This window comes from Loxodonta africana, chromosome 14, assembly GCF_030014295.1.
Source record: "Loxodonta africana isolate mLoxAfr1 chromosome 14, mLoxAfr1.hap2, whole genome shotgun sequence".
Classification (NCBI taxonomy): domain Eukaryota; kingdom Metazoa; phylum Chordata; class Mammalia; order Proboscidea; family Elephantidae; genus Loxodonta; species Loxodonta africana.
In genome coordinates, this window is record NC_087355.1 from 48,581,191 (window position 1) to 48,596,362 (window position 15,172).

A 15,172-nucleotide genomic window follows, 5' to 3' on the forward strand; every position below is an offset into this window, starting at 1 on the left:
TTTATTGAGATATATATAGAGAGAGAAATGTGCACAAATCAAGGATGCATCTGGATTAATGGCCATGAAGTGAACAGGTGTAACCAGCATTCTGATCAAGAAACAGAACATTTCCAGCATCCCCAAATTCCCCGTCATGCCTTCTTCCATTCACTACCACCCCAGATGTAACCACTATCCTGATTCCTGTGATTGTAGGTTAACTTTGCCTGATTTTGAATTTTATTTTGTTCAGTATTACGCTTGTAAATTTCATCACATTAGTGCATGAAACAGTAATTTATGATTCATTTTGTTGCTGAATAATATCTCATTGTATGTTTACAGTACAATTTGTATATCCATTCTACTGTTCAGGGCCATTTAGGCTGTTTCCATTCACACTGCGTTTGCAAAGAGAATAATTATATCTCAGCTGTCATAAACTGAATCCAAGCAGCAGAACGTGAGAGACGTTGTATGGAGCTACCCGGCTGGAATGCAGAGTTAATGATGAAGACGGAGAGTGTAGGGGGTGGTTGAGGGGGTGGCTGTTTGAGGTTAGCCTGGTAACGTAAGGCTGTATTATGGAGTTTTGAATGCCACGCTAAGAAGTCTGGATTTTATCCTGCTAAGCTAAGAAGTCTAGATTTTATCCTACTGGTATATGGAAATCACTGATAGTATTTGAGCAGAAACATGATAAACATGATACTGTGCTGAGAAGATTAAAATCAGTGCTGGTTCCAGATGGATTCAAAAGGAGAAACTTAAACAGTCTATTAATCAAGATTAGGTTCAGTTGCAAGTTACAGAAAAAAGCCCAAAATGACAGTGGCTTAAAGATGGAAGTTTATTTCTGGTTTACGTTCAAGAAGCCAGGAGGCATGAGGAGAAATTGGAACCCTCAAACATTGCTGCCGGGAAAATAAAATGATGCAGCCGCTGTGGAAAACAGTTTGGCGGTTCCTTAGTAAGTTAAACATAGAATTATGATATGACCCAGCAATTCCACTCCTAGATATATACATAAAAGAAGTGAAAATAGGTGTTCAAACAAAAACTTGTAGACAAATTTTCATGACAACACTCTTCACAGTAGCCGGAAGATAGAAACAACCCAAATGTCTATCAAATGACAAATGGATAAACAAAATGCGGTATATCCATACAATGGAATATTATTCGGTCCTGAAAAGAAATGAAGTACTGATACATGCTACAACATGAATGAACCTTGAAAACATTATGCTAAGTGAAAGAGTCCAGACACAAATGGCCACATATATATGATGGTATTTATATGAAATATCTAAACCAAAAACCAAACCAAACCCAGTGCCGTCGAGTTGATTCCGACTCATAGCGACCCCATGAAATATCTAGAATAGGTAAATCCAGAAGTGAAAGCCGATTAGTGGTTGCCAGGGGCTAGTGGTGGGATGAATAGATTGACTGCTTAATGGGTACGAGGTTTCCTTTTGTGTCATTTGCCTAACACAGGCTGTTGATGAGTATTTCTCCAATCCTGATGCCCCATTCTTCTTCATATAGTACAGCTTGGATTATTTCCTCAGCATACAGAATGAATAAGTATGGTGAATGGATACAACCCTGATGCACACCTTTCCTGACTTTAGACCACAAAATATCCTCTTGTTCTTTTCGAAAGACTGCCTCTTGGTCTACGTGTACAGGTTCCTCATGAACACGATGAAGTGTTCTGGAATTCCCATTCTTCAAAAGTTATCCACAATTTATTATGATCCACACAGTCGAATGCCTTTGCATAGTCAGTAAAACACAGGTAAACACGCTTCTGGTATTCTCTGCTTTCAGCCAGAATCCATGTGACATCGGCAATGATATCCCTGGTTTCACGTCCTCTTCTGAATCGGGCTTGAATTTCTGGCAGTTCCCTGTTGATGTACTGCTGCAACTGATTTTGAATTATCTGCAGCAAAATTTTACTTGTGTGTGATATTAATGGTATTGTTTGATAATTTCTTTGGTTGGTTAGATCATCTTTCCCTGGAATAGGCATAAATGTGGATCTCTTCCAGTCTGTTGCCTGGTAGCTATCTTTTAAATTTCTTGGCTTAGACGAGTGAGCACTTCCAGTGCTGCATCTATTTGTTGAAACATTTCAATTGGTATTCCATCAATTCCTGGAGCCTTGTTTTTCACTAATGCCTTCAGTGCAGCTTGGACTTTTTCCTTCAATATCATTGGTTCCTCCTTATATGTACCTCCTGAAATGGTTGAACATCAACCAGTTCTTTTTGGTACAGTGATCCTGTGTATTCCTTTAATCTTCTTTTGATGCTTCCTGTGTCGTTAAATATTTACCCATAGAATCCTTCACTGTTGCAACTGGAGGCTCGAATTTTTTCTTCAGTTCTTTCAGCTGGAGAAATGCCGAGTGCGTTCTTCCATTTTGGTTTTCTAACTCCAAGTCTTTTCAGGTTGTCATTATAATAGTTTGTCTTCTCCAGCTGCCCTTTGAAATGTTCTGTCCAGCTCTTTTATTTCATCATTTCTTCTGTTCACTTTAGCTACTGGTCATTCAAGAGCAAGTTTCAGAGTCTCTTCTGACATCCATTTTGTTTTTTTCTTTCTTTCCTGTGTTTTTAATGACCTCTTGCTTTCTTCATGTATGATGTCCTTGATTTCATTCCACAACTTGTCTGGTCATCAGTGTTCAGTGTGTCAAATCTGTTCTTGAGGTGGTCTCTAAATTCAGGTGGGATATACTCAAGGTCGTACTTTGGCTTTCATGGACTTGTTCTAATTTTCTTCAGTTTCAACATGAACTTGCTTATGAGCAACTGATGGTCTGTTCTGCATTCGACCCCTGGCCTTATTCTGACAGACGATATTGAGCTTTTCCATTGTCTCTTTCCACAGATGTAGTCAATTTGATTCTTGTGCATTCCACGAGGTCCACATGTGTAGTTGCCGTTTATGTTGTTGAAAAAAGGTATTTGCAATGAAGAAGTCGTTGGTCTTACAAAATTCTATCATGCCATCTCTGGCATAGTTTCTGTCACCAAGGCCATATTTTTCAACTACTGATACTTCTTATTTGTTTCCAATTTTAGCATTCCAATCACCAGTAATTATCAATGCATCCTGATTGCATGTTCTATTAATTTCAGACTGCCGAAGCTGATAAAAAAACCTTCAATTTCTCCATCTTTGGCTTTAGTGGTTGGTACATAAGTTTGCATAATAAGTCTATTAACTGGTCTTCCTTGCAGGTGTATGGATATTATCCTGTCACTGACAGCATTATACTTAAGGACAGATCTTGAAATGTTCTTTTTGATGGTGAATGTGACGCCATTCCTCTTCAATTTGTCCTTCCTGGCATAGTAGACCATATGATCGTCTGATTCAAAATGGTCAATACAAATCCATTTCAGCTCACTAATGCCTAGGATATCGATGTTTATGCATTCCATTTCACTTTTGACAATTCCCAATTTTCTAGATTCGTACATTGTACATTCCACATTCTGATTTTTAATGGATGTTTGTAATTTTTTCTTCTCATTTTGATTCGTGCCTCATCAGCAAATGAAGGTCCGAAGGCTTGATTCCATCCACATCATTAAGGTTCACTCTACTTTGACGAGGCAGCTCTTCCCCAGTCATCTTTTGAGTGCCTTTCAACCTGAGGGTCTCATCTTCTGGCACTATGTTGGACAATGCCCTGCTGCTATTCACAAGACTGCCTGGTCGTTCTTCCTAGCCTGCTTAATCTGGAAGCTCAGCTGAAGCCTGTCCACCATGGGTGACCCTACTGATATTTGAATACCAGTAGCATAGCTTCCAGCATCATAGCAACATGCAAGCCCCCACAGTACAACAAACTGTCAGACGCGTGAGGCCTTCAAATGCTAGCAGCTTTTGAATGCCAAACTGAGAAAAACCATTGAGATGGGTTACATGCACTGTCTTGTTTTTTCTTATTTCACTGCCATTGCATTAAAAGAAAAATTTCATCTTATGTGATATTAACATTGCCATACTGGTTTTGTTTAAGTTGGTATGTATATGGTATCTTTTTCTTCCCTTTCTTTAGGTTTTTTTTTTTAAACAGCTTTTAAAAGTATGCTTTACATACAGTAAAATATTTTAAGTGTGTGACTTGATGAATTTTGACAAGTGTATAGTCATGTAACTTCCACCGTACTCATGATACAGAACATTTCCATCACTCCCAAAATTATCTAATACCCATTCCCATCTCCCACCCCCAGCCCTGGAACCACTGAACTGCTTTCTGTTGTATAGTTATGTCCTTTATCAAATGTCATATAAATAAAGTTGTTCAGTATATGGTCTTTTTGTGTCTTCCTTTCATTTAGCATAATTATTTTTAGATTCATCTAGTAGATCAATCCTTCCATTGCTGAGTAGAATTCTGTTGTACAAATATACCACGATTAGTTTATCTGTTCCCCAGTTGATGGGTATTTGGGTTGTTTCCAGTTTGGGCTTTTACGAATAAAGCTGCTGTGAGCATTCAGATATAAGTATTTGTATGGGAATGCTTTCATTATCTTTGGGGTACTTTCATTATCTTTGGGGTAAATACTTAGGAGTGGGGCTGATGGTAGGGAGATGAAACATCACAGTGTGCCCAGGACTAAGGGATTTCCCACACAGTCAACACCAATGGAAGCAGCAGTCAAAAAATTAAAAGATGCACTGCATTGGGCAAATTTGCTGCAAAAGACCTCTTTAAAGTGTTGAAAAGCAAAGATGTCACCTTGAAGACTAAGGTGTGCTTGACCCAAGCCATGGTGTTTTCAATCACCTCTTGTGCATGAGAAAGCTGGACGATGAATAAGGAAGGCTGAAGAAGAATTGACGCCTTTGAATTGTGGTGTTGGAGAAGAATAATGAATATAGGATGGACTGACAAAAGAATGAACAAATCCATCTTGGAAGAAGTACAATGAGGCTGTTCCTTAAAAGCAAGGATGACGAGACTATGTCTCACATACTTTGGACGTGTTGTCAGGAGGGATCAGTCTCTGAAGAAGGACATCATGCTTGGTAAAGTAGAGGGTCAGGGAAAAAGAGGAAGACCCTCAACGAGATGGTTTGACACAGTGGCTGCAACAATGGGCTTAAGCATAACAATGATTGTGAGGATGGCGAAGGACGGGGCAATGTTTCATTCTGTTGTACATGGGGTCGTTATGAGTTGGAACTGACTCAATGTCACCTAACAACAACAACTAACAACAAGGGTTTCCAGGATGTGGGTCTTTCAGTGTTAAAACTGGGGTAGTCTTGGGCAAACCAGGACAGTTGGTCATCCTATTCAGTGTCATTTAGCAAGTGTATGTTTAATAAAATGTGCAAAGACCTGGAGATAGAAAACCCAGAGGGAAGAACATGCTTGGCATTTCTCAAGCTGAAAGAACTGAAGAAAAAATTCAAGCTTCAAATTGCAATATTGAAGGATTCAATGGGGAAAATACTAAACGACACAGGAAGCATCAAAAGAAGGTGGAAGAAACACACAGAGGCACCGTACCAAAAATAATTGGTCAACATTCAACCATTTCAGGAGGTTGTGTAGATCAAGAACCAATGGTATTGAAGGAAGAAGTCCAAGTGGCACTGAAGCCAATGGCAAAAAAACAAGGCTCCAGGATATGATGGAATGCCAACTGAGATGTTTCAGCAAGTGGAGGCAGTGCTGAAGATGATCACTTGTCTATTCCAAGAAACTTGGAAGACAGCGCCTGGCCAACCAACTGGAAGAGATCCATATTGTACCCACTCCAAAGAAAGGTGATCCAACAGAATGTGGAAATAATTGAACAATGTCATTAGTATCACACAAGGCATTCATCTGTGTGAATCATAACAAATTATGGATAGCATTGCAAAGAATAGGAATTCCAGGACATTTTGTTTGCTTATAAGGAATCTGTACTTAGACCAAGAGGCAGTCATTCGAACAGAACAAGGGGATACTTCTTGGTTTAAAGTCAGGAAATGTGTGTGTCAGGATTGTATTCATTCACCATACTTATTCAATCTGTATGCTGAGCAAATGATCTGAGAAGCTGGACTATATGAAGAAGAATGGGGCATCAGGATTGGAGGAATACTCATTAAACGCCTGTGTTGTGCAGATGACACAACCTTGCTTGCTGAAAGTGAAGAGGACTTGAAGTACTTGCAGACGGATATCAAAGACTACAGCCTTCAGTATGGATTACACCTCTATATAAAGAAAACAAAAGTCCTCACAATTGGACCAATAAGCAACATCATGATAAATGGAGAAAAGGTTGAAGTTGTCAAGGATTTCATTTTACTTGGATCCACAATCAACAGCCATGGTAGCAGCAGTGAAGAAATCAAGCGATGCATTGCATTGAGAAACTCTGCTTCAAATGATCTCTTTAAAGTGTTAAAAAGCAAAGATGTCACTTTAAGGACTAAAGTGTGCCTGTCCCAAGCCATGGTGTGTTCAATCCCCTCATATGCATGTGAAAGCTGGACAATGAGTAAGGAAAACCAAAGAGGAATCCATGCCTTTGAGTTATGATGTTGACGAAGAATATTGAATATATCATCTACTGCCAGAAGAACGAACAGATGTGTCTTGAAAGAAGTACAGCCAGAATGCTCCTTAGACATGAGGATGGTGAGACTTTGTCTTACCTACTTTGGACATGTTTTTAGGATGGACCAGTCCCTGGCAAAGGACATCATGCTTGGTAAAGTTGAGAGTCTTCAACAAAGAAGAAGACACTCAATAAGGAGGGTTGACACAGTAGCTGCAAATGTGGGCTCAAGCGTAATGATTGTGAGGCTGGTGCTGGACTTGGCAGTGTTTTGTTCTGTTGTACAGAGGGTCTCTATGAGTCGGAACTCACCGGATGGCACCTCACAACAGTAACATGTTCAACTTCATGAGAAACTGCCAAGCTGTTTCCCAAAGTGGCCGCAACGTTTTCATTCTTACCAGCAGTATATGAGAGTTCCTGTTTCTCCACATCCTTGCCAACATTCAGTAATGTCATTCTTTTTAATTTTAGCTGTTCTAGTGAGTTTGTCATAGAATCTTATTGTGGTGTTAAATTGTGTTTTCCTAATGAGTAAAGATGTTGAACACCTTTTCCTGTGCTTATTTGTCATCCTCATATCTTCTTTGGTGAAGTGTCCAAATCTTTTATACGCTTTTATTGAGTTGTTAAAGTTTTTAAAATATATTCTGGATATAAATCATTTATTAGATATATGTTTTGCAAATATTATCTACCAGTTTGTAGCTTGTCTTGCCATTCCAAAAAAAAGGAACGTTTTAAATAATTTTATATACTAATGTAGTATTTTCTGTCTTTTTAATGACCTTTTACTTTCTTCATGTATGATGTCCTTGATGTCATCCCACAAGTCGTCTGGTCTTTGGTCATTAATGTTCAATGTGTCATATCTATTCTTGAGATGATCTTTAGATTCAAGTGGAGTATATTCAAGTTTGTGTTTTGCCTCTCATGAACTTGTTTTAATTTTCTTCAGCTTCAACTTGAACTTGCATCTGAGCAATTGATGGTCTTTTCCACAGTTGGCCCCTGACCTTGTTCTGACTGATGATATTGAGCTTCTCCGTCGTCTCTTTCCACAGATGTAGTCCAATGTATTCCATCTGGTGAGGTCCACCTGTATAGTCATCGTTTATGTTGTTGAAAATGGTGTTCGAAATGAAGAAGTCCATGGTCTTGCAAAATTCTATCATGTCATCTCCAGCATAGTTTCTGTCACCAAGACCACACTTCCTAATTACCAATCCTCCTTTGTTTCCAGCTTTTGCATTCCAGTCACCAGTAATTATCAATGCATCTCAATTCCATGTTTGATCAATTTCAGACTGCAGAAACTGATAAAAATCTTCAGTTTCCTCATCTTTGGCATTAGTGGTTGGTGCATAATTTGAATAATAGTTGTGTTAACTGGTCTTCATTGTAGGCATATGGGTATTATACTGTCACTGACAGCAATTTACTTCAAGATAGATCTTGAAATATTCTTTCTGACAATAAATGTACTGCCATTCCTCTTCAATTTGTCATTCCTGGCATAGAAGACCATATGACTGACTGATTCAGAATGACCAATACCAGTCCATTTCAGCTCATTAATGCCTAAGATAGTTCCATTTCATTTTTGAAGACTTCTAATTTTCCTAGATTCATACTCTTTACATTTCACATTCTGATTATTAATGGATGTTTACAGCTGTTTCTTCTCATTTTGAGTCTTGCCACATCAGCAAATGAATGTCCTGAAAGCTTGGTCTCATCCACATCATTAAGGTCAACTCTGCTTTGAGGAGGTAGCTCTTCCTCAGTCATCTTTTGTGTGCCTTCCTACTTGAGGGGCTCATCACCCAGCAGTATATCAGACACTGTTCCATTGCTATTCATAACATTTTCACTGGATGTCAGAAGAGGCTTCAAAACTTGCTCTTGAATATAGACCAGCTAAAGTGAATGGAAGAAATGATGAAGCAAAAGAGCTGAACAGAAGATTTCAAATGATGGCTCGAGAAGAAAAAGTAAAGTATTATAATGAAATGCGTAAATATCTGGAGTTAGAAAAACAAAAGGGAAGAACACACCTGACATTTCTCAAGCTGAAATAACTGAAGAAAAAATTCAAGCCTTGATTTGCAATATTGAAGGAGTCTATGGACAAAACATTGAATGATGCAGGAAGCATCAACAGAAGATGGACAGAATACAGAGTCACTGTACCAGAAAAAATTGGTTGACGTTTAACCATTTCAGGACTTAGCATATAATCAAGAACTGATGATATTAAAGGAAAAAGTCCAAGCTGAACTGAAGAGAATGGCAAAAAACAAGGCTCCAGGAATTGATGGAATACCAATAGAGGTGTTTCAACAAACAGATGCAGTGCTGGAGGTGATCACTCTTCTATGCCAAGAAATTTGGAAGACAACTACCTGGCCAACCAACTGGAAGAGATCCATATACATGCCTATTCCAAAGAAAGGTGATGCCAAGAAATTTGGAAGACAACTACCTGGCCAACCAACTGGAAGAGATCCATATACATGCCTATTCCAAAGAAAGGTGATCCAATAGAATGTGGAAATTATTGAACAATATCATTAATATATACAAGTAAAATTTTGCTGAAGATAATTCAAAAAACGGTTGCAGCAGTACATCAACAGGGAACTGCCAGAAATTCAAGCCCAATTCAGAAGAGGATGTGGCACCAGGGATATCATTGCTGATGTCAAATGGATCATGGCTGAAAGCAGAGACTGTCAGAAAGATGTTTACCTGTGTTTTATTGACTATGCAAAGGCATTTGACTGTGTGGGTCGTAAAAAATCATGGATAACTTTGTGAAGAATAGGAATTCCAGAATACTTAATTGTGCTCCTGAGGAACCTGTACTTAGACCAAAAGACAGTTGTTCGAACAAAACAAGGGGATACTGCATGGTTTAATACGAGGAAAGGTGTGCATCAGGGTTATATCCTTTCACCATACCTATTCAATCTGTATGCTGAGTAAATAATCTGAGAAGCTGGACTATATGAAGCAGAATAGAGCATTAGGATTGGAGGAAGACTCATTAACAACCTGCGATATGCAGATGACACAACCTTGCTTGCTGAAAGTGTTGAGGACTTGAAGCACTTACTGATGAAGATCAAAGACTACAGCCTTCAGTGTGGGTTATACCTCAACATAAAGAAAACAAAAATCCTCACAACAAGACCAATAAGCAACATCATAATAAAAGGAGAAAATATTGAAATTGTCAAGGACTTCATTTTACCTGGATCCACAATCAACGCCCATGGAATAATCAGTGGAGAAATCAAATGGCATATTACATTGGGCAAATCTGCTGCAAAAGACGCTTTTAAAGTGTTAAAAAGCAAAGATGTCACTTTAAGGACTAAAGTGCGCCTATAACAAGCCATGGTATTTTCAGTCGCCTCATATGCATGGGAAAGCTGGACTATGAATACGAAAGACCTAACAAGAATTGATGCCTTTGAATATGATGTTGCAAAGAATATTGAATACACCACGGAGTGCTAGAAGAACAAACAAATCTGTTTTGGAAGAAGTACAGCCAGAATGCTCCTTAGAAGCAAGGATGACGAGATCATCTCATACTTTGGACATCTTGTCGGGAGGTACAGTCCCTGCAGAAGGACGTCATGCTTGGTAAAGTAGAGGGTCAGCAAAAGAGAGAAAGATTCTCAATGAGGTGAATTGATCCAGTGGCTGCAATGATGGGCTCAAGCATAACAAGGATTGTGATGTTTGTGCAAGACTAGGCAGTATTTTGTTGTACATAGGGTCGCTAAGAACAACAACAATGTAGTATATTTAAAAATCATGAATTAGTATGTTATTGTTTTATTATAGTATTCATAAGTAAGAGCAAAAGTTATGTATATTAAATAGTGTAGTATAACAAAATTAACAATGTATACTTCATATTAATTGGTTTGATTCAAAATGGTAATAATAATAATAATTGATTAATATCATTTATTGAGTTCTTACTATTGTGCCAAGCACTGTTCTAAGAGCTTTATATATTTGAACTGATTTAATCCGTACAACAATCAGGTCTATTATTATCCTCATTTTATAGATGAGGAAATGGAGATGGAGAGGGTGAGTAACCTGCCCAGAGTTATGCAGCTGTGTTTAGTTCTGTTTATTTTTTAACTCTAATGGTGTAGTGGTTAAGATCTATGGCTGCTAACCAAAAGGGCTGCAGTTCAAATCTACCAGGTGCTCCTTGAAAACTCTTTGGGGCAGTTTTACTCTGTCCTATAGGGTCGCTATGAGTCAGAATCAACTCAATGGGTTTGGCTTTTTTTTTTTTTTTTTTATTCTTCACCTACGGTTAGTGGCTTTTGGTTCAAAATGAACCCTTGAAAAACACTGACTCTTCTTGAAATCCACGGTAAGCCCAAACCACATGCAGTGATGTTTGTTTTTTTGGAAATGATGATTATCCCCTACATCATATTATAAATATTTGGATTTAAGTTTATATGTGTCAGGATGGAAGTAGGTCTGAGAGCATGTGGTTTATATTTTGAAAAAATCAGCATGGACTTTGTATTTGCCCGGTTTGGAGGAGCGGGGATAGCATTAAACTAATAAATCACTTGTAAATGAGGTAGTAAACTTTTAATGGCATATAAAATAAGGTAATGAGTAGGTTTAAGAGAAGAGGAAGAGGCAAAATCTTCTAAGTGTTTTTACTTTTCTCAGAAGAAACCTCAGGGTTAAAGCTATGAATAGAGGCCCATCCTAAAAGGATTGGGCAGAAGTAATCCGTAAGGAGCATCTGTGCCCTAGAGCGTCACTCCCTATGAGCCATGTAAGCTTGGGCGAGTTACTTCTTTGTTACTGTAAGAATTAAATGACTTAATACATTTGAAGGACTTGGTCCGGTGCCTGGCACATAGTAAACTCTGAATAAATGTTCACTTTTTTTTTATTATTATTATTGTATTGGATAGTGGCACAGTGGCTAATAGCTTGGCCCCTATCCAAAAATTCAGTGGTTCAAATCCACCAGCCACTTCTTGGAAACCCTATAGGGCAATTCTAATCTGTCCTATAGGATCAATATAAGTCGGAATCGATTCGACGGCAACAGGTTTGACTTTGTTTTATTATTATTATATAATTTTAATGGGTAGTGAAAAGTGAGCTAGCTCAATACAGGGAATATGAAAAACCGTGGACTTTGAAGGACAGCAGGCTAAGCTTCATCACCAGGTCAATTCCTGAAATTGATTTGCTGAACAAACAGTTCACAGAATTATTGAGTATTTCTTTTAAGTTTCAGGAAATGGTCCCTACTCCAGACCCTGCTGTGCCTGTCCCTGCCTCTGACGGTGAAACAGCTATGGCCTTTCATGAACTGACTTCTGTGGCTTTGACTTTCGGCTAATTGTTTTTCTGCTAGTCAATGAATTGGCAAATGGGCCTGCTATCCCTGGGTGTGAATCCCTACTTTACCACTTCAGCTGTGTGACGTTGGTCAAGTTACTGAACTTCTCTGAGCCTCAGTTTTCTTATCTCTAAAAAGCAGAAATATTTCTGTGAACCAGTGCCCTCGAGTCTGTGTTACTAGGTGGAAACCCCAGGATCTTGTTCGGCATGCCTCCTATTGGCCAATAAATGAGAGACCAAGGTGAGGGAACAGGAAAATCACCTTTATTTTGTTGTGCAAGGAAAAGGAGTCAGTCAGAGCTGCTGCTGCCAAGACTGCTCCCAGAGGGTAAGGAGAAAAGTTACTTTTAAGGGGTTTCCAAGTAGGAAGTTCATACAAGTTACGTCAGCAACATTGTTAATCATACTAGGCAGGTGCAATGGGGCTTAAACATAACTTCCAATCAAAAGCAAGTTAGAAATGCAAAGCTAGAGGGGTGGGGAGCGAAGGAATCCCAGCAAAGAAAACAGGAGTTTTAATGCAGCACTGTGGGGGCTCTGTCTCAGCTATAAGGATTAAATGAAATAAATTAGGTGAAATTGTCAAACACGAGATAAGAGCTTAGTAAAGATTTTAAATACAAATGATACTGCTTAAATGTTGTTCTTCCATAAATATTCCCTCCTCCCCAACCAATTTATAGAAATTAATAAATTGCTATAACACCCATTATATGCAGAGATTATGGAAGAATAAAGTTAAACCCAGCCCGAAGATATTGCCTTGTCCGTGAGGTTTTGTCAGGCGTGGTGGTTTTGTCATAATTGTCTTGACATCATTCACTGTCATTCACTGTGTTGCCAAGTACGTTCCCTGTGAAGAGTTCCATTCTAAGGGGATCTGAGATCTGGTAGCATCTGCTGTCCTGGGAAAAAATGGATCTGACCATGTTCGCTGATTAGAATCTTCCCTGCTCCATGCCAGCTGGTGGCCAGACAACAAGTAAAGGCAGTGCTACTTTGTTTGAAATGCCCTGTAGGTACCCTGAGACTCAACTCAGGGTTGTAACTGTTTATGCATCTGAGAGCTTCTTGGTCAACATGGGGTTTGATCCTGTTCCTCTCTGGTGCCCTAGCATACGGAGCAGGGTTTGCTTATTTTTCTTTCTTTCCTTTTTTTTTTTTTTTTAAGCACATTTAACATTTACGTGTCAGGCACTACTATAAATGCTTTACGTGTATTAGCTCATTCAATTCTCCCTACAAAGTATGTGCTAATATTATTCTCATAATCTGATAGATTACCCAAAGTCACAAACAGCTAGCAAGTGTTGGACCCAGGATTCAAACTCTTAACACTGCATCATGTTCCCTCTTAAAATCCTTTCATTACCAAATTTTTATTTTTCAAAAAACTTTTTTGATGACGTGTGTTTTCAGTATTGGAACACATGCTTACTAATTGTGTGTGTTTAAATTTTGGGTTGGTAATATGGATTTTGAGAAATTTGATCTGGGAATACAAGACACCGATAAGGCGAGTGGCGCTCTGGTGCCCCCGATCTGTGGTATGACAATATACCAATAAGAGCTAAATAGAGAATTTATTGTGGGCGCCTTTCTATCAGATGACACGAGGAACTTCTGGTTTTCCAAATATGACTCAGAAAAACCAAAACAAACCCATCAGGGCTCCCTAACTATCACACAGGGAAGCCATAATTATGCTTGCAAGCCTTACCACACAGAAATTCAGGGAGAAAAAAAAAAGGGGAAAAGTTTATAAAACGAACACATTCAGGAAGCATCACCTAATAGAATGCTCAACCTACACAACGGTGAGATTCCAACTCCAGTCTGCTGAGCTTCACACATTTCAAAAGGGACCCACCTTGATGCTAAATGCACTAGAACCGGAATAATGTACTACCCTAGGAGGTCCAGAGGCGTAAAAAGGGCTGATATACCGTTTAACAAATAGCAACTAAAGAGTTAATATCGTAGGTGGGTGGCTGGGAGGCTGGCTCTGTGATGCTACCTGATGTCAGCTAGACGTGAACTCTTTAAGAAATTCATATATATTATTTTATGCCATCCGCTTTATTAGACATAAGGAATAGTGTTACTTGGAGCCCTCAGATAGTTTTTCCATTTCAAATCCAAGATACAGAACGGGACAATGGACAACTTTTTTGAGCTAACTGATAAGAGAGTTCAAGATGGAATTTTTGTTTCAAGTTTTCCATTCAGCCTTATGATGACTAAAGCAACGAAAAATTACAACTGTGCATGCCTGGCTCAGGGTACCCTAGAAAAACCCACCAACGGGGGTTACTTAAGTCCTTACGGGTCAAACGTACAAATGGCATCTTAAGTGCACGTGGCATGTTTGAAAGGTGAAAAGGTGGGCGGCAGATCTGCAGCACCTGGAGTTCAGGGAGACCCGGAGAGCTCACCCTGCCCCCTCTTGTCTTGTGTTTGTCACAGGCTTGCTCCTCAACCTCTTCTCGAAAATGGAAAAGATGCTGTTGGGCTGCCTTCTGCTGATCTTCGGACAGGTCCTCCTCCTCCCCGCTGAGGCCAGGGAGCGGCCGCGCTCGAGGTCCATCTCCAGAGGGAGACACACTCGGACCCACCCCCAGACGGCCCTCCTGGGTGAGTGATGAGGGCTCCACCTGCAGAAGGGCAGGGTGGCGTGGCTAAAGGAGGACCACAGAGGACCAGGGGTGACGCCAGGAGAGGGGAGGGCTCTTGTCTCTGGGTCCTTGGCTGGGTGTGCCGGGGGTGGGAGTTCTCACTGGCAATGAGTGCATCCTGAGTTGAAGGTGTGGTCCTACATAGGTTTTCAAAATGAAATTTAACCTCTTCTCTTTTAAAGCCTTCAGTTTAATCTGAGGCTCACGACTTTTCTCCAATATGCAGGGCAAGATTTTTCATCTGTAAAGGCCCTTGTTGGATTTATCTGGGCAAAGGTGTTATGAGAATTCTTTATTGGATCTGTTCAGCTAAATCTGTGTTAATAATGCCTCCTTGCATGGCAGAATGAGAAAAAGAGCAAGCAGGCTTATGGTGGGGCGGAGGGCAGACACAGAAGAGAAGTGAGGATACTATGAGCTGAATCAAGATATTACGAATGGAAAATGTCAGGGGTCTATTATTCTGACCCAGTGAACATGTTTTCTTCAGACGATTTTTTTTTTGCC

General features: G+C 39.5%; 1 protein-coding gene across 1 annotated transcript in view; it reads left to right on the top strand.

The window, feature by feature from the left end:
- The first annotated feature begins 14,391 nt into the window (after positions 1-14,391).
- MATN2 (matrilin 2) overlaps positions 14,392-15,172 on the top strand; it is a 162,664-nt gene continuing 161,883 nt past the window's right edge. Inside the window, exon 1 of the mRNA XM_023545902.2 lies at positions 14,392-14,624. Coding sequence (XP_023401670.1) covers positions 14,483-14,624 — 142 coding nt within the window. The 5' untranslated portion in view covers positions 14,392-14,482. The remainder of the gene's footprint in view (positions 14,625-15,172) is intronic.